At 47.8% G+C, this 22767-nt stretch overlaps 1 protein-coding gene across 4 annotated transcripts in view; it reads left to right on the forward strand.

Moving 5' to 3' along the window:
• The window catches only part of SERTAD2 (SERTA domain containing 2), a 105723-nt gene extending 86914 nt beyond the window's left edge, over positions 1 to 18809 (forward strand). For all 4 annotated transcript variants that reach the window (XM_084799556.1, XM_084799557.1, XM_084799554.1 and 1 more), the window contains exon 2: positions 13617 to 18809. In XM_084799556.1, coding sequence (XP_084655682.1) covers positions 13621 to 14574 — 954 coding nt within the window. In that variant the 5' untranslated portion in view covers positions 13617 to 13620 and the 3' untranslated portion in view covers positions 14575 to 18809. The remainder of the gene's footprint in view (positions 1 to 13616) is intronic.
• Positions 18810 to 22767: the final 3958 nt, after the last annotated feature.

Genomic DNA, 22767 nt, shown 5'->3' on the forward strand with positions numbered 1-22767 from the left:
AACTGTGGGTACGTGGGGGTGGGGGCTGGAGGGAGAGGGCGGAGGCCGCAGCAGCAGCAGGCTGCGCAACTGCTATAGCCAGTCTGACTAGTTTAAGGTGCCCAAAGGCAGCTTTGTTTCTCCAGGAACTCAGAGTAGCAGCAAACTTAAGTCTTAAACTCATCCACATCTGCAATACTACCGTTGCCTCTTTGCAAAACAAAACAAAACAAAAAGACCCTGTAGCTTTGCAGGTTTCCTGATTAAGCTTTTCTTTTTTACCTTTAAACCCTTCATAAGCGACTAACTGAAAAGAAGCACTAAACCATGCTTCTTCTTCTTCTTCTTCTTCTCCTCCTCCTCCTCCTCCTCCTCCTTTCATTCTTCTAAAGAGTTTTACTTAGAATAGTGAAGGGAAGGGCATTCTGAGCCTGGGACACACAGCCTCGAGTAGGTGGCCTGCAGATCTGCCTGGCAGCCCTTTGCTCTCCTCTGGCTAACTAGCTGCTTATCATCCCAGCCCATGCTGCCCCTGAGTGTGGCCTGCCGGAGCGCCCCACCCTGTGTTGAGAAGCTCTGCCCAAGATAGGCCCAGAGAATCCGAAAGTCCCAAGGTCATCTCTGTACCAGGCAGGTTTGCATAGACTCTAGCTACACGATCGGGGCGTTCAGGTGGTCGCTGTTTGACACTAGCTCTTCCGATTCCTCTACCTTTTTGAAGGAGACATTTTCAACATTTTGTGCCTCTATATGTCTCTGTCTTTGGGTCTTTCTTTACTTTCCTAGAAGCCTATCTGGCAAAATTTGGGTACTATGGCCTCAGCAGATTTTTTGCTCTCTTTGCTGGTGAGTTGTTCTGAAGTTGTGTGTATTTGCCCCTCTTCCTCAGTGCTGGGGGTGGGACTCAGGCATGGTAGGAAAGTGCTCTGCCGCAGGGCCCTGGACAAACTACTAAGTGAATTTTGTGATGCTGAGGGTGGAACAGGGACAGGCTTTGCATAAGCTACATAAGCACAGAACAACTTTTTGAAATACTGATTTTTAAAAATACGAAATAGAGTGTATTTCACCTGGGAGTGATTCTAGCTATGTGACAGTAGTTGATTTACAAATCCCAATGAGATCCCTCCGGTGGCCCGTCTGCCACTTGTAGAGTGCCCAGAGACAGGTGGAACAGGTGGGTCAGGGATGGCTAACTGGGCGGGCTGAGGGGCACTTTCCATGATGGTTCTTCAAAGTGGAAGTAGAACTGTTAAGTATTTTTCTTTAAATTATTTATTTTTATTTTATGTGCTTTGGTGTTTTGCCACATGTATACCTGTGGGTGTCAGATCTCAGTGTCACATGTGGTTGTGAGCTGCCATGTGGGTGCTGGGAATTGGACCTGGGTCCTCTGGAAGATAAGTCAGTGTTCTTAACTGCTAAGCCATCTCTCCACCTACCCCTCCCCCCCCCCCAGTATTTTCTTTAGAAATAAAGATTTACTACACTTAATATGGCACTGACTATTTTTATTGTATTTAGCTAAATGGCTTTGATTAAAATTCACTAAGTTATTATGACTATCCAAGATCCTTGGGAAACTTTTTATTAAAATCTCAAAACAGCCTGGGGGAAAATGGCTTCTGTAGTAGTTTGTATTTTCTCTCCCTTTCTTTCTTTAGTTTTTTATTTGCTGGTTTGGTTTGGTTTGGTTTGGTTTGGTTTTTAGAGACAGCTTGTGTAACAGGCCTGACTGCCCTGGAACTCAAGCCAGCCTCGAACTCACAGAGATCCACCTTCCTGCTGAGATTAAAGGTGTGACCCACCACCATCACCGTCCAGCTTAGTTTGTGTTTTCATTACCTTTTTCTATTGAGTGAACAGTATATGATACAAAATTTGTCTTTGTAAAACCTTACCAGCCTATTTCTTCCATTTTAAGGTATTTTGTTATTTCATGTATATGGGTGTTTTGCCTGTTTGTATGTCTGTCCACCGTGTGTGTACCTAGTACCCAAAGAGACCAGAAAATAACATTGTATCTCCTGGAATTGTGAGCCACCATGTGGGTGCTGAGAATCGAACTCAGTTCCTCTAGAAGAGTAGCTAGTGTTCTTAACCACCAAGCCATCTCTCCAGCCCATCTACCTAATTTGTAAAGGCAATTACACAAATTTTCTGAATATGTAGGAGACTTACATGGACCTCAGATTCCATTCTTCCAACTTAATCTTTTAGTTTTTCAAGACAGGGTTTCTCTGTGGAGCCTTGGCTGTCCTGGATTCACTTTGTAGACCAGGCTGGCCTCGAACTCAGAGATCCATCTGCCTTTGCCTCCCAAGTGCTGGGATTACAGGCGTGCATCACCACCCCGGCTTTTTAATCTTCTAACTCTTAAACAGTCCCATAAAAATTACTTTTTAGCCAGGCATGATAGCTCACACCTGTAATCCCACACTCAGGGAGGTACAGAGGCAGCAGATCTCTTTGAGTTTGAGGCCAGCCTGGTCTACTAAGTGAGTCCAGAACAGCCAAGGCTATACAGAGAAACCCTGTCTCAAAACAAAACAGAACAAATTGCATTTTTAGGTTCTATTGTTCAGTTTTACTTAATGATAGATAGCTAACCTGCCTTTGGTTTTTACTAAAATAGAATTTTAACTTTCACTGAATTGGCCTGGAAGTTATTGTGTTAATGTGGCTGTTTTATATATCTGGTCACTTTTTTATGTGAAAAGAAAAACTCTTGCATGCTTTTTGACAAATCATTTGGTTTCTACTCAAGTCATTTTAATTTTCCCTTGACATTGTTTATTAAGGATCACTTATGTGAGGGAAAAACAAGGTATCTTTGGGGAAAAGATGCTACAAGAGAATTGAAACCAGAATCCCATCTAAGCAATTATAAATACAGGAGAAAAAATATTTTCATTATGCCTGGGAATGGGGGAGGGTGCACAGCTGGATCAGCTCCCTGGCACGTGTCCTGTGGGGGGAAAGTCAGAACTAAAGATTCCTCAGTGTTAATGATGCTGAGGATGTGCCCTGGACACCACATGATTAGGAAATAGCTTCATAATGTAAATAAGTATAATATATCTTTCTAATTACTAGTCTTCAGATGGAAAAAAAAAGATGCTAGTTTATCTGTTAGTATTATTACTGAACAAACAACCCCTGTATAAGTTGAACTTCTAATTTGACTAGACACAGTCCCAACTATTACACAATAACTTGCTTTTTGTTTGTTGGTTTGGTTTGGTTTGGTTTTTTTGGTTTTTGTTTTTTCCAGACAGGGTTTCTCTGTATAGCCTTGGCTGTCCTAGACTCGCTTTGTAGACCATGCTGGCCTCGAACTCACAGTGATCCACCTGCCTCTGCCTCTTCTGGGAACTTGCTGCAGTGTATCCCTGAGGTTAACTGCATGACATTTTAGTATTAAACGGCTTCTCCTCCACGGTCCTGATGAAGGGTTGTCTCCAGTAACTGCCTGGAGCATTGGCTGTTCAGTATGGAAGTAATTTACTGTTATTAAGATGCAATAGGATTATTGAAAGTGACTATACTAGTAAAATCCTTAGTTGTAAATGGTGGACGTTGGTTGTGTGGTTGGAAGCCAACCTCAGAACCCCACTGGAAATCTGACCTTGCCTCTTCCTAGTCCACACTTCCTGGCTTGGATTCATGCTTGCTTTTGTGTTTGTTCTCACTTCAGTAATCCTCCAGGGGTCCTCATGGTTGGCGAACCACTGATGTTGCTTATATATAAGCAATAAAAGATTGAATGAACCATTGCATAATATAATTTAGTTTGGGCTTGCCAAGGCTTCTAGCTTTTACCATTGCTGTGGACACCTTGAATGGGAGATGGAATTTGGAAGTGTGCATGGGAGAACTCTGAAGGTAGGCATTGACGTGAAGTTGGAAGGTGCCTTGCTGCTCTGTGGCGCCCCCTTGTGGGCGGATGTGGTGCTATCTGTCAGCATTTATAGGATTCCAGTTTGCACTCGGCATGCTTCTTGTTTACAGAAAATAACACATTCATCCGGGCAAACATGCCTATAGAATTAATGTAATTCTCCTGTAAGAAATTTGCTGTGCTTATTTGATTTTGTTTTACTTGTAGAGTTTTTTCAAAAGTATGTATTGATGTATTGTTGAACTTTTAAGGAAAATTACAGACACTTAGAAGTCAAAGTCCAGTGCACTGCTCTGTGCTCTTCGCCAGCTTTAAAGGTGTTGATTTGTTTTAGCTACATGGCCATTGTTGTAGTTTCTGGAGTATTTTCTAGCCAAACTGAGGCCTCAAATCATGTTGGGTGTGTTTCTGTGAAACTGTAAGTTCAGAAATAGCCTTTAGCCAGAAGTGTGGGGCAGACTAGAGGAATCGCAGTCCTCCCATCGTCCTGAGAGGATGACTGCTGCCCTCAGTTCATTAGGGTCGGTGCTGCGATGTAAAACTCCCAGGAAAACGAGAGCCAGTGAGTCAGGTTCCACTGTTGACGTGTTCTAAGAGCCATTTTTGCTTCCCAGATTTTTACCAACAAGGCATACTTTATTCTTCCATATCTCTTTTCTTTATTCTAAAGAATCATTCTCTCTTGTTTCCTCAGGGTAATTGGTTGCCACCTGTTAAAATTCCATCTGTTTTTAGGTGAAAAGATTATATTTAATAAACCAGTATTAGAAATTGTATCCAATTTATCAGAGATGTGAAAATCCTAAGTGGAAAGCTAAAAATTGTTGAAATGTGGATGGTAACAAACACCCGCACGTGGTAAAGTTGTCTAAATACACATGGAGGCTGACCTGCAGGCCTACAGTGGCCCTCAGGAGGCTGGGTGGGCAGGGTTAGCCTGAGGGACTTCAGGCCGCCCTGAGTGGAGCCAGGAGCCGAGGGCGGGTGTCGGGTTACAGCAGCCTGTGTGAGCACGGGGGAACTGGCTGATCAAGTGAGTGGCTTTATAATTACTTCCCTGATTTGTTAGGGAGGCTTTGTCTTACTTACCAATTAGCATGGATGTTACTGCAGAGACTTCTGAAACCCTGGGTAGGCTTTAGTTTAAAAATAAGATCTTCTGGATCCCGACGGCCTCACAGTCTGTCACTAGCTCGGGTGGAGAGGGGTGGGATGCTGTTGTCTCTTGTCTGTAAGTGACAGAATCTCTCTCCCTGTTGGACTGTTGTCTCTGTCCCCCCCCCCCCCCCCCCCGCCGCCGCTAGGGACTGTCACCGCTAAGACTGCCTGATGCCATTTCCACTCATCACGTACCTGTACCCTACAGCCCGGGCCTGGAGGCTTCCGCTCTGATTCTGCCAGCATCGCTGACCACTGCTTCCCCAGCAGTGCGTTCCCTCGCTGGCTCTTTTTGTTCTTGCGATGCTTTGTTGTGCCTTGAGGGGAAGCAGGGTGTTAAAAGCTTAGGTGTGATCAGGTTTCTTAGTGTGCTCTGCTCTTTAGGGTGTAACACATTAAGTGTGGAAAGCTATCTGAGCCGGTGAGCGTGGTTTCCCACTGGAGCAGGATAGGGCTTTTCCTCACCACCAGCTGCTGCCATCACAGCACTGTGACACACCACAGGGAAGGCCAGACTGTTCTGTTGGGACCAGAGAAGACAAGGAACTGAGAAGATTCTGTTTCAGAAGTTGATTTATATTCTGAATTCAGAAATCACACAATTTCTAATCCAACTTCAGCCACTGTTGATAGAGTGGAAGTAGAGGTGCCTCCCGCTATGAGGGTCTTAATCTCATTATTAAAAGAATGTAAGAACGGGTTCACCAGAAACCATAGAAGCCAAGGCAGAAAAGCTGTACATGCCAGCAGAGGAGAGATAAAGCCATGCTGTCAGACACCAGGGACTAGTAGCCACGAGGTGGGGATGAGGGGGGGTGTGAGGCTTTGGGGAACAAGGAAGCCCAGGGTATCAGAACAAGCATCCTTAGGTTCTGACAGCATCTGAAAGAGATTGTGAGAGAGAAAGAGTGGCTTTCTGACTTGGGCCTCAGAAATGGCGGCAGACGCAGTGACCTACCTCATGGTGGCCAGGAGGGACTAGGAGGGGAGGGGGCCAGGCACAGAAAAGTACAGTATCTCATTTTTTAAAAAGCCATTCTTCTACCCATCTCCTCTTGGTTTGAGACAGGGTCTCACCGCGTAGGCAATCCTGGCCATCCAGGAGCTCCCTATGTAGACCAGGCTGTGCCGAGATTAAAGGTGTGAGCTGATCTTCCTAACTGTAGTCCCAGGACCTGGTGACTGGCTAGACCCAGCTCCGCCAGAGGTTGTACTCACTTGCTAGTGCCATTTTCCTTCCCTGGGCCTTTACTGCCACCCCCAGCTGTCTCCGAGACTGACAGCTGCCACACAGTTGGTTTACTTAGGAGCATCCTTTCCCCTGCCACTGACCCATGAGAAACTGTTTCCAAGTCAGGAGCCTCAGGCTCTGGCACACCAGATGCAGGTGAGAGATCTCTGAGTTTCTCTTGAGAACCTCCTCTTTCCCCTCTGCTCCTTTTTTTCTTCAGAAGTAGTAAATTGGGGGGCAGGGACTTTAGAGGTTAAGAACACTGAGCCAGGCATCGTGGTGCACGCCTATAATCCCAGCACTTGGGAAGCAGAGGCCAGCAGATCGCTGTGAGTTGGAGGCCAGCCTGGTCTACAAAGTGAGTCCAGGACAGTCAAGGCTACACAGAGAAAAAACAAAACAAGACAAGACAAAACAAAACAAAACACCACACTGGCTACTCTCCCAAAGGACCTGGGTTCAGTTCCCGGCATTCACGTGGTGGCCCACAACCATCCATAATCTAACGTTCTCTTTCTGGGCATTCCTGGGCACTTCATAGGCACATGGTGCACAAATATACATGCAGACAAAAATATCCATACACATAATAAAAAGTAGTAAATTGGTGTAGAGGCCTCGGGTGGGGTCAGCATTGGTGCTGTTGATCTCTTAAGCAGCCTGTGGTCATAGCAGTTGCCATACTGGACCTCTACCAGGAAATAGAAGATGTGTCAGCCCCCCTCTACCCCCCCTCAGGGTATGTGTCCAGCCCCCTTCTCCCCTTCAGGGTAAGTGTACAGCCCTCCTCCCCGCCCCAGAGCTGCATGGTCCACCTGAAGACCCCATGGGTTAGTTGTCTAATTGACTTTTGAAAAGCCATGTGATGGGGCTGGAGTAATGGCTCAGGGCTTAAAACCACTAGTTTTCTTCCAGAGGCCTGGGTTTGGTTCCCAGCACCCGCATGACAGCTCACAGCTGTCGGTTAACTCCAGTTCCTTGAGATTTGACACCCTTTTTAATCCTCTTTGGGCACCAGGCATGCAAGTGGCTCACAGACACAGGCAAAACACCCATATACATAAATAAAAACGAAACCTTGAAAAAGGAAGAACTGTGTCACTTAATTATCCTGTATCCCTGGAAAATGGGAACACTAAGATTCTAAGTCCAAGAAATTGCTGTACACTATTGAGAATGGTAGTTTGCAAAAGAAGATTTTTTTTTCTATTTGGTTCATTAAAATAATAGATGTTTAATTTTGACAATCTATATAACATTTTTAAAAACTTTTTTTTTAATGAAAGGAAGATAACATTTTCGAATAGTTGGAAAAGTTATAGGTAACTTGAATTCACATTGTATTGGGAGAAGAGTCTGAATGCATTAAAATAAAGGCTTTATTTTAAAAATAAAGTTGTCCACAGGTGCAGCTTTAAATAATCTTCAGACTTTGGGCATGAGGCATTCCATCTAGTCACTGAGAGTCACCCTGAAACCCCACAGCCCCCATGACTGAAAGCTGAGCCTCGTCTTTGTTGGGCTTGAGCTGTCTTATTTTGTGTGTAGCACAGTTAGTAGGGTTAGTGGTTGTCAGGCTAGACCTGTGTGTACTTTGAACTAGTTATGCAGCTGAGGCAGTAGGGCCCCTGAGTCCAGGTTTCCAAGACCAACCTGGACAACACAGCAGACACCATCTCTTAAAACACAAAGTGGAAGGTCACATGTCAGTTCTCAGCATAAAGTGATGCTTGTTGGTTTTTGCTCTCCTTGCTTAGAAGCAAACATAGAGGCTCTCGCCGTCCAGGCGGTGAGTGATGGTGTGCTCAGGCTTAGCGTAAGATGGCCTGGCCAAGACCAGAGAAAGTTGCAGTTCTCAGAGATCCTCAGTCCAGCATCACCTGGAAACTTGAGAAATGGAGATTCCTAGAGCCCAGCATCTGGGCTTAAACAGGCCTCTGGCTGAGGCTGGTACTCACCTAAGTGGAAGAGTGCGATAAATGTGAGGGGCTTTCAGGGGGTCTCCAGGCTAGAGTTCTCACACCTGCTCTGCTCTGAGGTCCAGAGCCTTCCCCTCTGGTGCCCTCTGCTCGGGACCACATCCACCCACGGATGTCTCTGCTTGTGCCTCACACTTCTGTGCTTGCCCTCTGTGTCTTTTCATTTTTTCCACTTACTGTTCATTTACCGAGGACTATTTTGGTGTCAGGGAGGGGCACTAAGCTAAGAGTACTGAGATGAAGAAGACAGTCTTGTGCCTCTGGGGCCCTCCCAGGCTGGAGGTAGTTGACAGACTTGCAAATGGAGCCACCAAGCCAGTTCCAAAGGGTCTCTCATTCCCCACTGTGTGAGTTACTCAGGACCTGGAGTGGTGGAACCATGGGTAGCAGGTGAACAGTTTTCTGAACCTCTAGAGTCTAGACTTTCATCTTTTAAAATAAAATTGTACTGACACTTGTTACTTTGGGGCATAACCCTCAACAAAATATAGTACTTTTTCCATTGCCGGTGGTAGAGGAGGAGGAGGAAGAGGAGGTGAAGGTGGTGGTGGTGGTGATGGTGGTGGAGGAGGAGGAGGAAGAGGAGGAGATGGTGGTGATGATGGTGGTGGTGGAGGTGGTGGTGGTAGTTAGACCCAGATCCACTTGTTTCTGCCTTCCTGGTGCTGGGATCAAACAGAATGTAGCTTTGGGCATCAGGGTCCTTCCTTTCCTGATGAGAAACTGCGCATTAAAGGCCAAATCTGACCCACACACAAGAGTTCATTTTCTTTTCCTACCAATGTATTTATTTGTTCTTTTCTTTTAAATTTTAGTTTGCTGCAGTTGGTATTTGCTAGATCAATCTTACAAAGTACTGATTAGGCTGAGGGCGTAGCTCAGTGTCTGAGCGTGAGTGAAGCCGAGTTTGAGTCCAGAATGTCAGGAATTTGCTCCTGACAATTTGGAAGGGGCCACATTTTATCTCAAACCTTACAGTAAGAGCCAATGGATGATCAATAGAGAAGTAGTTGTTGGTAGTATTTGGGCCTAGGTAACAGGAGCAGGAAAGAAGGAGCCACCCCCCTGTTTCCCCCATTCAGGGAGTCTCTAGCTCAACCCTGACCCCTGGCAGCTCTCTGGGTCTTTGTCTGGACAGATTTGGCTCCTTGGTCTTTGCAAGCTGAGGGAAGAAACTGAGCAGAGCACTGATGCCCAGGTAGCCCAGGAACAAGCTAGCATGCAGAGCATTTTAGAGGGCTGTGACCCTGGAGCCCTTCCACCTCAGGACCCCCTGAATGGGCTAGCTCCTACTACTGCTTCTTCAGTCTGCCCCCTTGTGAGGCCTTTGCAAAGGTCCCGTGCCTGCCTCTTCAACAACACTTAAAGAGCATTGTTGTTTTTTCAGAATGTCTGAGGAGAAAGAGGCTTCCGAGGAGCTGGTCACCCTGGCCCAGTCTGGCCTGAGCCAGGCCCAAAACCGGAAGGGGCCATGGGCCTGGCTGCCTGCTGTCGGGTACTTGAGGGCATGCCTTGTCTTTGCGTTATGTCTTGCTTAAGGAGATCCAGTTTATACAAACTCTGCAAGTGTGAAGGCTGTCACCCTGGCTTTGTGAGCTAAAAGTCCTCTGAGCAGGCGAATAGCAAGGCTCTTACCTTGTATTAATCAGAGTTTTGGTAATCTTCACTTTGGCTTTGTTGCATTTTTATATTTCTATATGACTTAGTTATATTGTGTGCAGTTTGAAGTTTCGTTGAGTGCATGGAGCCAAATTTGTTTGCCTCAGTATAAACCAGAAAAATGAAAGTAAGCCTGTTTTGAGACATACTCCACTAGGGGCCCTTATTTGCATACATGAAGAACACCCAGTCCTGCTCACAGAATTCGCTTATGGGGCCCTTCACCCTCCAATTGAAGGCAGCATTGCAGATATCTCCAGGTCACCCCGACTACTCTGAAGTCCTCTCCACAGATGCTGCCAGCTGTGGGACTTCTGCTGAATGCCACGTAGCTGTGTGTCACCATGGAGGTGCTAGGAACTGAACCCTGGCTCTCAGCAATAACAAGCGCTCTTAGCCCTGAGTCACCTCTCCAGCCCCTAGGTGTGACTTCTGTGGAAGTGCCAATTATTTCTAAAGAACTGTGATATTAGGCCAACAAGATGGCTCAGGAGTACTTGGCTGAGAGAGCCATGGTGGGAGGCTAGAACTAACTGCATCAAGCTGTCCCCTGACCTTCGCGTACGCACATACTTGCACACAGGAGCACTTGAGTTCACACATACACAAACACACAAACACAACCAGCTGGAGCCTTGGCTAGCCCGCAGCTCACAGATCTGCCTGCTTCTGACTTGCTGAGCGCTGAGACAAAGACATGTACCACTTCGTCCAGCCTAATAATTAAATTTAAAAAACTTTTCAAAAGGGCTGGAGAGATGGCTCAGAAGGTTAAGAGCACTGTCTGCTCTTCCAGAGGTCCTGAGTTCAATTCCTAGCAACCACATGGTGGCTCACAGCCATCTATAATGGGATCTGGTGCCCTCTTCTGGCACACAGACATACACACAGACAAAAACACTGTGTATATAACAAATAAATAAATCTTAAAAAAAAAAAAAACTTTTCAAAAGAAGTGTGTTTCAAAAGAAGTACTATGGTGGTACGTTTCTGTAACCCAGCTACTTAAGGGGCTAAGAAAAGCAGATTTCTTAGGTCTAGAACTTTAGACCAGTCTATCAGCAGAGATCTTATTTAAACAATATGTGGAGAGGAACCTGGCATGAAGTCTCATGCCTGTAACCTCCAGCACTCGGGAGGCAGAGGCAGGTGGATCTCTGGGAGTTCAAGTCCACCCTGGGCTTGCCAAGTGGCAATACGTTTTTGATTTCATCTTAGCTGTATGTTAGTGTTTCTTAAGCTTCTGTGTTGATGGTCCATCTTGATAGCCCCACCCCCTTACCCTGTCCTATGTGAATTTCAGTAAAGCATAAAAACAATTACTTGAAAAATGAAGTAACTTGGGAGACAGAGCCTGGCCTGTTCTTCAAAGCGAGTCCAGGACAGCCAAGGCTACAGAGAGAAACCCTGTCTCGGAAAACCAAAAAAAGAAAATGAAGTAAAAGAAGAGAGACAGACACACAGACACACACACACACACACACAGAGGGGAGGGGCTTAGGTTTGCAGACCTAAGTTACTTTGTGGTTCTGCTGTAGAGTTCCCAAAGTAATACTGTGTCTTTGCTTCTCATCTGAATGGGTATTAGTTCACAGGCCAGCCCCACATGTGGACTGTAGTGTGAGAGGTACTGGTCTAGGGTGTGCAAGTATGTATTTGTGCACTTACACATTTAAGTGGCCTGGTCATGGGATAACATAGCATAGATCAGATAACACTGTGTGCAAATAAAATGCACTTACAAGCTCTTCAGCCAGAGTAAGATTTTTTTCCCCTGAGAGTATATAAATGCTCAAATTGTAAGCAGATGCACATATAATTTTGAATACAATTAACTCTTCACATTCCAGTTGTCTGGTAATGTTTCTGGTGTATTGCATTTTGCAGAGTGAAATAAAACTACCTCTTCTCTGATTTAACAAGTTTAAACAGGTCCGGATACTCTAGATAGGAACCGTCCGATGCAAAGTAGACATAATGTGAGACCCACTAAACAGGAGCTCCGAGAGGCGGAGAGAAGCCTGTTGTAATTTATTAGACCCTCCTGGCCTCACAGAACAACTGTGTTGCTCACATGACTGGTCTTGGGTCCTAACAATTGATACCCATCTTGTTAATGCTTACGATTTCATACAAGTAATTCCACATTCTTTATAAGCATTAACAGATCCCAAACGCTGCTGGCATGGATAGGCTGCAGCTGCCTTCATCTCTCGCATTAGACAGCAGACATCCTTTATGGGATTGCACGTCAGACTCTGACCTCCTGTATGTCTGCTTTGTGGGGTGGACATCATAGCCTTCCTTTAAACAAAGTATTGAAAGAAACTTTTGGCAAGTGCATTTTGTTAGCCTCTTAGGATCAAATTTGAAATTCAGAAGGCTTGAGAGACATAGGAGGAAGTTCATGTGATGACCCCTCCCACTGTGTGGATGTGGAGTGACGTAGTGACGTGGTGGAGGGACGAGGAGGTGCTCTAAGCAGTGCGGGGGCAGCGTGGAGAGGAAGCACGTGCGTCCAGGTTTGAGTGTGCAGGGGTCCTGGCTTACTGAGAACCACACAGGACTGCTTCTCCTCTGCGGGAAGGAGGAAAGCAGGCCTGGGGAGCGCTTGGTGGTGGTGGCTGTAAACCCAGCACCTGGTTGGCCGAAGGGTGAGGATTCTGAGTTCCATCCAGGAACTCAATCCAAAGACTCATATTGAAAGCCTGGAAGTGTAAAACAAAACCAAGAAAGCAAGCACTGTGGGCAAAGGCTGCTCCTGATAGCTTTTTCCGTAGCAGAAGTTCTGAGAGAGGGGACAGAGTGACTGTGGGGATGAGGAAGGACAGCAGTACTCACAAAGGGACTTTCCTTGAACCCCCATCAGATTCTCAAGGTCTGAGGTAGAGTCCTTTTTATTTTTCAAATACCCAAGTGTGTCTGGGGTCACAGGAGGTGACTGCAGACATGTCTCCAGTACCCAAGTAGCAGGGCGTACGATCAGAGCAGGTTACTTTAAAACTAAAGCACTTGGACCCATCCACAACCCTGTGCTGTGACACAGTGCCAAGCAGAAGCCCAGGTCGGGAAACATGCATTCCACCACTCGGCCTGGAATGAACGGGAGTGTGGCAACCCAGCCTCCGTGGTCACCCAGCACAGGCCAGTGCTTCGCCACGTGCCACCCGACAGGCAGGAAGGTTTTGTGCATAATGAGGGAGGAAAAAACATTTTGAAAGTACACACGGTTCTTCTGAAATTATGTGTTCTCCCCTCTCTGACTCGATGCTTTCGATTGTTTGAGTTGCGTTCAAGCTGTAATTTATAACACCTCTGTCTGTTGAGGCCGTGCGTTGTGTGTTCTTGAGCTTTAAAAATAAACCCATTTGGGGGAGGGAAACTGAACCTGTGTGATAATGTTAGGCATGCGAACGCAAGCACATGAGCTGAGAAAGTGAAAACCATGGTTTCCATGGTAACCCCCAACTTCTCCGTGCCGTGTCATACACATTACTCACACAGTACATTGGCCAGGATTGCCTAGTGATAAAAATTGCTCAGCAAGCACACAAGGGTAGGTGTCCTACTTGCCTGTCTACAGCGTCCTCTGAGGGAACTCTGGGCAGGAGACTAGGCAGAGCCGGCCTAACCCGCGCCAGCACCCTCACGGTGGGCTGGACGTTAGCCTTCGTGTGACTCATGCTGTCTCCGTCTCTCTCCCTTGTAGATATATGTTGGGTAAAGGAGGAAAGCGGAAGTTTGATGAGCATGAAGATGGGCTGGAAAGCAAAACCACGCCCCCCTCCGACGGTCCGTCCAGGGCGTCTTACACCTTACAGCGCCAGACTCTCTTCAACATTTCCCTTATGAAACTGTATAACCACAGGCCCCTGACAGAGCCCAGCCTGCAGAAGACTGTCTTAATTAACAACATGTTGAGGCGGATCCAGGAGGAACTCAAGCAGGAAGGCAGCCTGAGGCCTGCGTTCACCCCCTCTTCCCAGCCCAGCGACTCTCTGAGTGACAGCTACCGGGAAGCCCCACCTGCATTCACCCACCTGGCCTCGCCTCCTGCTCACCCCTGTGACCCAGGAAGCACTACACCCTTGGAGGCCTGCCTCACCCCGGCCTCCCTGCTAGAGGACGACGATGACACTTTTTGCACTTTGCAGGCTGTGCACCCCGCAGCTCCTACCAGACTCTGTTCTCCAGCCCTCGCAGCAGAAAAGGACAGCTTCTCCTCCGCCTTGGCTGAGATCGAGGAGCTCTGTCCCACATCTACCTCCACAGAGGCCGCCGCCACGGGGGCAGCGGCGCCTGACAGCGCAAAAGGACCCTCCAGTGAGTCCAGCACCCAGAAACCTGAGGGGCCCCAGGAAGGCCGTACTGATGACTCAAGGCTCATGGACTCTCTGCCTGGGAATTTTGAAATAACAACGTCCACGGGTTTCCTGACAGACTTGACCCTGGATGACATCTTGTTTGCTGACATTGACACATCCATGTACGATTTTGACCCCTGCACATCTACATCAGGGACAGCCTCAAAGATGGCCCCGGTGTCAGCTGATGACCTCCTCAAGACCCTGGCTCCCTACAGCAATCAGCCTGTTGCCCCAAGTCAGCCTTTCAAAATGGATCTCACGGAGCTAGATCACATCATGGAGGTGCTTGTTGGGTCCTAAGGCGTGGGGACCCCGTTCCCGCGCTGACCCAGGCCCTGAGCATCCCACCACCCTGACAGACACTGTCTCCGCACTGTGCATGTACCCTTGCTTGCCTTTTTCAGTGATAAAGAACATTTTACAAAAGGATCACACTAGTATTTTCTTCAAGCAGAGTTGGAGTGCCTTCATTCGAGTCTGACCACGTACTACACTCTTCCGAGTGGTTCCTCAGAGACCTACTGTCCTGCCGTAGGAGAGAAGACATTTGGAGACTGTGTGGCTAATGTGGAAAGGTGAACATGAACAGTTCAAGGGAAGCACAAGGGTTAAGTTGGAAAAGCTGTAAATTGCATGTGCATATTTGTCTATTTTTTCTATAAGTTTTATTGCAAGAGGTAAAAAAAAAAGAATATATATCTATATTATTTGGGTAATCTCAGTACCTTTTCTGGCGTTTTGCCCTGTGTGAGTTGACTTGGCAATTCAGCCTTTTTAGAGGCATTAACTACTCGTAAGTGTTGCATTTACATGGCTGTTTAGAAAACTGCTGCCCAAATTTATTTTATATTTTTGTACAGATTCTGCAGTTTATGATATTGTTTTTCTAAAAACAAATGCTGTTTATACATATGAGATAGCTATTTTGATAGGATTTGCTCACATAGTTCCTGCAAACGTAAGATGTACAAGTTGCACTTGTACTTTTATAGAGTCGTAATGTTTTATATGTGTATGGTGCAAGAGAAAATTGGATCAAATCAATCTGTAGTCGATGCCCCCACTGCAAACACACACAGCGCTTTGCTGACGGGCCAGGTGATCTGACGCCCAAATTTCACAAGCACCAGCCCCTGGCATGGTCACTTGCCAGCACTGTGACTTCCCAAGCCAGAGCCCTGCCTTCTCATCAAACCTGCATTAAGCAGTTGGCGGGAGATGGCTGTGGGTCTCGGGGTTGCTGTGACCTGTCTCCTCAGCTCCCTCTTTGAGCAGAGGCTACATCATCTTATGTAAGAGTGCACTCACGGCTGGGTGTGCTGAGGCACCCCTGTAATCTCAGCCCTTGGAAGGCAGGGGCAGATGGGTTTTTGTTTTTGTTTTTGTTTTTGTTTTTGGTGAGTTCCAGTCTAGGCAGAGCTAAACAGTAAGAACCCTGTCTCAAGGGGGCGGAAGGGGGGGCGATTAAAAAAAAAAAAGACTGTATTTATGCCAAGTTTGCTCTTTTAATTGTTTTTACTTTAGCTTTTTTTTTTTTTTTTTTATTAAATGAAAACCCCAGTCTTTCCCTTTTGGGCATAGCTTTTGTGATGAGACCACAATTTTACATAACAAATTTTTACAACAAGCAACTGACCTCTTGATGGAGTTGAGCCCTACTGTGGTGCCTAGGGCTCACAGAGAAGACAACTCCCCAGAAGGCACCCATCAGTTGCCGAGCTGCCTTTCCCAGCGTCCTGTCCCTGGAGCTTTTGTTCCCTCTGTTGCTAAGAGCTGCAAATGGCATCTTCGCGATCGCCACAGTGAGCTCTGCTCACCTCAGCCAGCCGGGACGCACTTGCCCAGCATCACCTTGTGTCGCCGTGGCCAATCTGGTCACTTCCCTTAATTAACTACACTTCACAGAGCTGTTGCTCTCAAATACACAGGCAGGAATGTCTATGCCTGTTCCTGTCCCCAGCCCCTTGAGCAGCTCCTTGTGTCCAGTGATTACCCCTCCCCCACCCCCAGGTGTGAGAGTTTGTTTCAGTGTATCATGCCCATCTCTGAGATGGTCTTTCTGGTTCTGCTTACCCTTTCTGGCAGGTAACAACGTATATTGGTATGTAGGTGGCTTCTTTAGAAATAACTTTTATATTTATTTAAAAAATTTTAAATTATGGGATTTTGTTTTTGTTTTTGTTGTCTTTGTTGGTCATTTGTCAGTATACAGTCACCAGTTCTGCTCACTTCTTGCCATGGATAAAATTGGGTCTTTCTGGCCAATTAAAAAGATAAGTTTATAAATGGCACTTTAAACAAGCCATAGATAGTTTTATTTTTATAGCGCACATGGCAAGCAAATGTGTTTGTGAAGAAGGAACTGCTCATCCAAGCAAAAGATTTGTGTACGGTGTGATTAATATCTTTTTTACATTCTAATTCACCTTGTCCCCATGTGAGTGTGTTTGAAGGGCTGATTATCAGCTCTGTGGAGCAGTGAGGAGCTGATCCATCTGTGCCCGTTCTCCTGCAGGCACGCTCCACACACGCCTCTCACCACCACACGTGTGTGCTTCCTTTGAGGTAGGACCAGGGACCACATAAGGTGAGGGTTATTGTAGATGCTTCCAAGTGCATTGTGCCTGTCCACTCTAGGAACTTTTCTTTCTTGTCGAGAGCAGGTCAGCCCTTACTTGGTGTGTTTTAGAACGGGAGGACCTTGTGAACTGGCCACATGCCACACACATCTGCATACATGTGCATATACAGTAGTATTGATTATCCAGCAAGAATGGCACAAAGCAGTTGATTGCCATTGTCAAAAACTGGTTTACAGTAACTTAGAACAACTGTACTTTTGTTGGATTAGCAAATCGTGTGTTTAAACAATCCCATATGTTGGGCAACTGTTCAAATAAGCACAGAGAAGCATTGCCCAAACTTGGTTCTCTGACTCTAGTGCATTTCTAAGGCTGGGCTTCAAAACCAAAACACCCACCCCCAACAATGCAGGCAAGTGCTTATTCTTGAGCCGTGCATGGGAGACTAATGGCCCATCTTCAGGAAGAGCTGCCCATCAACAGTTAAGACTGTCTTTGTGTCCTACTAAAACTAAGCGATGTCCCAACAGGGACGTGTTGGAGCCGGAGTGAGAACCCAAGTCCCAATTTGAATGTGCGATGTGCTTCCAGATGCTTCTTGGCAATAGTAGCTCACCTTCACAAAGACAGTCTTGTGGCATCCAGAGCCAGGCAGGCAGCCTGGGGTGCCCGGGCCTGAAGAGGTAGTTATTGACAGTGATGTGCAATGGCGTGACAAGGTGAGAGCGGAATCCCGAGAGGTTTAAGTAATGGTTTCCCCATAAGTTATTTATTCCTATTTTTTTTTTCCTGTGTAAATATATTTATTTTACTGTGGCGCCCTAATAACATCTGGGTGGTATGGTGCAGAATGTATAGTAGGAATGTAAATCTGTATTAAAAGGGGGAGCCAAACCAGCCCCCCTTAGTCTTTTCATCAAATACACAGTCCACATTCATTTTTACTCTCATCTCCAATATGGGTCTATTTAAAATATGCAAAAGGTGTGGATGAGGAATGTTTTAATACCTCCAAATTTTTAAGAAAATCAAGCATAAAAAGGGTTGATAATTTTTGAAAAAGTTTTCTTAGTAGCACTTTTCACTTGGTGACAGAAGGGGCGACACACGGGCACCCACCTTCATACCACAGGGTGAGAAGTGGCCGGAGCCTCCACACCTCTCCTAGCAGCTGAGCTTTGTATCCACAGAGCCCCAACCATCCTGAGGTCAATCAAGGAAAGCTTAACGACGTAAGCTCCAAAGAGCCAAAGTATCAACTTACGGATCATTTTTAAAGCTTAAATGTATTACCACCTTTGCAGTAAACAATGAATTATGAATACTGCAAGGGCAGCCTTCTTAAATGACAGACATAAAAAAGACTGTGCAGAGGTCATTACTCCACTCTGTGTGAATTGTCTTAATTTGGGAACCTTGCTCTTACAAATTGGACCTTTTTACATTTCTGAAAAAAATGACAGAAAGAGCGTTTTTGACTCGTCCTTGCTGTAAATGGTGAATTCCTGTGCCGCCCTGCACTCGGATGCCCGTGGGGTGTGCATCTGCCTGTGTACGATTGTTTCCAGTGCTTCCAAGATGAGTCTACATGGTTCTTGAGAATTAGCCAGGATCAAAATGCTCTTACAGACAAAGCCAATACAAATTTTGGACTTCTTTTGGGGGAATTCAGGAGAAAAAGAGTAGTCCATATGTACAACTGAAGTTGGGGACATGTTGGGTACATGGATTTTGAGGGGGGCTTTTTGTCGAAAGGAGGTGTGACCTTTCCCCACAGACCTGAGAGCTGTGCCTTTCCTATGCAATATTACAGACGTCACACCGGAACCCAGAGGGCTGTGTTCAGCGTAGGTTCATTCAGGCTGTATTCTAAACAATTGGACAGATTACATGGACATGGAAATGAGCAGTCTTTTGTAGTTTTATATTATACAATAAACAGTTAAAAGATGAGACGCGTATGGTTTTCTTCTGACTAGAGCACCCCAGGCCTGTGTTGTGACTGTTTGCTCCCTTTGGAGGCGGGCACAACCCCCAGCGTGCTCCACCCCTACTAGTCCTGGTGGTCTCCTGACCCTTCGCCATCCCCTCCTGCTGCTCCCCAGGCTCCCGACCCCTTCTTAGCTTCCTTTTCCTTCTCTGGCCCAGCTTTCATCAGACATCATTTTTACCAGGGCTTTCCCAGAGCCTTTACCACTTACTAACCTGAGATGACCTCCGACCCTCGCTTGGGACTTGAACACTTGTGGCTGGCCCCTGACTTTTCCAACTGTTGGGCTTTAGTTGAAGTTCTAGGGCCAGCAGAATGTCTGGTCTTCATAACAGCGTGCCTCTCTCTCTCTGCCAGCCATTCCCCATGGCCACTTGGCCCTTCTCAGGGTTAGCTCAGCTCCCATACAGCAAGTCTGTCCCTCAGCTCCAGCCTCTTTGTCCCCCCTGACACCTTCCTGTCTCTCCTCTGACCCACACCCTCGCTCATCCTCACCAACTGCTGGTGTCCGTGTGTCACTGATCTTCCTGTCCCGGTGGTTTTGGTATTGTGTTAATGCCAGTGTGAACCATCCTACCTACCATCTTCAGGGAGGGGACGTCCAGGCACTCCTTGACAACTGGGCCATTGCTAGCCGATAAGGTGACAGGTGGATATGTGGGCACTGAAAACTAAACACTCCATTAAGTCAGCTTTGGAATATGGAAGGTGTGGGGAGGGAGGGGTACAGGCTGACTCCACAGAGGCCAGGTTCCAGTACCCCAGCGTGTGACAGTCTTTACAGACATAAGTGAGATGAGAAATCTTGCCAGCGCAGCTGTGCAGACACGGAGATGCTGTGTGAAGACAGGCAGAGACAGGGCAGTGTTTTGCAGATGAAGGAGCAATAGAAATGGCCAGCAGGCCGCTTAGCAGTGACAGAAGGAAGCGTTCCTTAAAGCCTTCCCAGGAACAACCTGCTGCCATGCTCATCTTGGACTTCTAGCCCCTCTTGTTGAGGCTCCCTGGGTTGGGTCCTTTGCTGTGGAAGTGCTGTAGTTGGTCAGGAGGTCCAGAGGAGAACCCTCAAGGCAGCTGGGAACCAGGGTCCCCCTCCATACTGGAGACGACGGAGCTTTGGTAAGCCGTTCAACCTTCAGGTTTACAAGGACAAGGCCCACCACAGCCCCTGAAACCCTTTGAAGACATTGGCAAGACCATATAGCAAGGCAGGGATGCCTTGTGTGCCTTCTGTGCCCAGGATTAGTCCCTGCATGTGGGTCCGGGAAACACTGCGGCTGTCACTCAGTTGGAAGAGGGCATTCGGGAGGGAAGCCCTGGGCTCTGTCTCCAGCGCTACAAGAACCGGGTCTGGTCGCGCACACATGTAATCCCAGCACCCAAGAGTGGCAGGCGGCAGAAGGATGGAAACTTCAAGATTGGAGCTCCACCTTGGATACATGAGACCTTGTCTTTAAAAATCAGGAGAAAAACAGAGTACGGATGTGGGTTTGGCTATTCACCACAGAAGGAGAAGACCCTGGCGGGGGATGGGGGGAGGGCTGGAGAGATGGCTCAGAGGTTAAGGGCACTGTCTGCTCTTCCAAAGGTCCTGAGTTCAATTCCCAGCAACCACATGGTGGCTCACAGCCATGTATAATGAGATCTGGTGCCCTCCTCTGGCCTGCAGGCAGAACACTATATAAATGATAAATAAATAAATCTTTGAGGGGGGAAAAAAACTTGCTTAAAAAAAAAAAAAAAAGAATGAGAAGGCCATGTCCTCAGCTTCGACTTGGCTTGCTCCACTCTTCCGGCTCCTTACCTGCACAGCTCCGTCTCTGGCGCACACCAGCACCCGCCTCTGTGCCCTTGTTCCTCCCGTTCTCTTCTGCAGAGCAGCCTTGCTTCAAGGTCCACATCAGAGACCTGTCCACGAATCCATCTCTGTGTTCTCCTCATGAAAGTCAGTCTCCTGTTCTGAGCTCCTGCGCGGCTCAGGACTAGCAAATCCCGCCCCTGCCTCAGCTCGCTCTGCTCCAGTTTTCTGTGGGCTTCCGGGATGGTCAGCTTCACCAGAGATTGGCACAAGCTATACACTGCCTGTCTTAATGAGCCACGGTCATGTTTACGTAGCTGTGTGTCAGCGAGGGCTGGTGTCTGCCTCCACAGCACAGCTGAGCAGGCACCGTTGCATTGACTCCTACCGTTCAAAAGAATTGCCATTTGGCCCTTTATGGAAATGCCACACTCTCTCTTTTTGCAACCCACACAATCCTTAGGAGAGTGTCAGCCGTAGACAAGACAGGCTGGGGCTTTCAGTAAGGACATGTACCTCAGAAAGAGGAACCAGCTCAGGTGCCCAGGAAACCCCCAGCACAGAGAGAGCAGAGGGGACAGCCGTCTGGAGAGCCACACCGAAGGGGCCATCTTCAGAAAGCCCAAGGCCGCTAAGGGCTCTGGGAATGGGTTTTCTGCTCAAAGGGGCCTGATTTACCTGTTGTGAACAGAGGAAGTGTCAGTGGCTTCTAAAGGGTAGCCTCCAGCTTGGCTCCTCAGCAGACTAGCTAAGTTAGTATCCATTCCCACCTGTTGTCACCTCCTCAAGCCTGCTCCTCTCTTGCCCTCCAGCCCTAAAGAAGTTTCTGTTTGTTTTTATTTGTGTGTTGAAACGGTTGTTATCCCGGCCTGGCCTCAAACCCTTGCATTTCTGAGACTGTGGCTACTGTCTCAACTCAGATCCCTTTAGCACACCTAGCCTTCAGCTAGGGGTGGGGTAGGGTGGAGGGGTATGTCCCTCCTGGCGTACCTCCAGCGATGCCTTAAGGAGCAGGGGGGTGGGGGAAACAGCCGGTAGGACCAGCTAGTAGGGCTGAACACTCCAGGTGTTCCCAGGTTCTCTGGCTGTGTGACATCAGGTCAGTCACTTACCCCTGCCGGGCAAGAGGAGACTGGCTAACTAGCTCGTCCTTGTTTGTCATTACACTGGGAGGGCTGGCCTTGGACTGCAGGCCTCGGGGATTTGCAAAAGCTCTTGAATGCCCCAAGGTGCCAGCCTTCAAGGCATCTGGGATGGCTTGTCATGTGCATGACAGGATGGGGCAACACATGGCGACATTGTCCCTGGTCCTGGGAACCTTCTCCACAGCAGGCTGGTTGTCTCAGCCCCACAGCTCTCCAGAATTCCCCCTGCCCCCCCCTCCCCCCACCTCCCAGGCAGGGCCAAGCTGCCAGCTGCCAGCAAGGCCTATTGTTCAGCAGTGACAAGAAATGGCTGCAGAGCGCAGGCTGGAGAAAGGCTGGAGGCAACTTGGGGGAGGGGTGGCCGACTGTGGAAGCTCTCAATGCCCCTAGCCCAGGCCTGTGTTCCTGGGAGAAGGCTGAGGCAAACCGGACCCTCACACCATCGCTTTCCTCCCTCCTTCGTCTCCAACAGGCCTCTTTCAGATGTCTTCGCTGGCCGAGTAACATGGGCGTGTGTGGCCCCGTTTCTGTTCCCTAGCAGAGAGGTCGGCTGCCTCAGAATTCAGCGGAGTGGCCGAAGCCAGTGCCATGTGGCAGGCTGCTCCAAGTCAGCCCGGCCGGGGCTCTCATGTACAGTGTGCCTGTTGGGTCTGGAGAGGGTCCAGAAATGAAGCCGGTCTCTGATGTGTGCACAGCTACACTGTTTCTCAGACAGCTGTGAGTGCCGACAGTTCAGAAACAGGGGCGGAGGGTTGGGAGGGGTGGGGGTGGGGGTGCATAGAGGCAGAGGGGACTAGGAGTGCTCCAACCTCCCAGTCACTGTCATTGCTGCTGAAGGCTTGGGGAGACTGTGGGAGGTGGAACCATGAAAACCCTGGGCCCCACAGTTGTCCATAAGTAGGAGTCACATTGCCTTGGCGCTTTGCAACAGAAATCACCCGGGGACTTAAGCCGCTGGGAGAGATGATTCCAGCTTCT

This window comes from Acomys minous (assembly GCF_964271855.1).
Source record: "Acomys minous genome assembly, chromosome: 10".
Lineage (NCBI taxonomy): Eukaryota > Metazoa > Chordata > Mammalia > Rodentia > Muridae > Acomys > Acomys minous.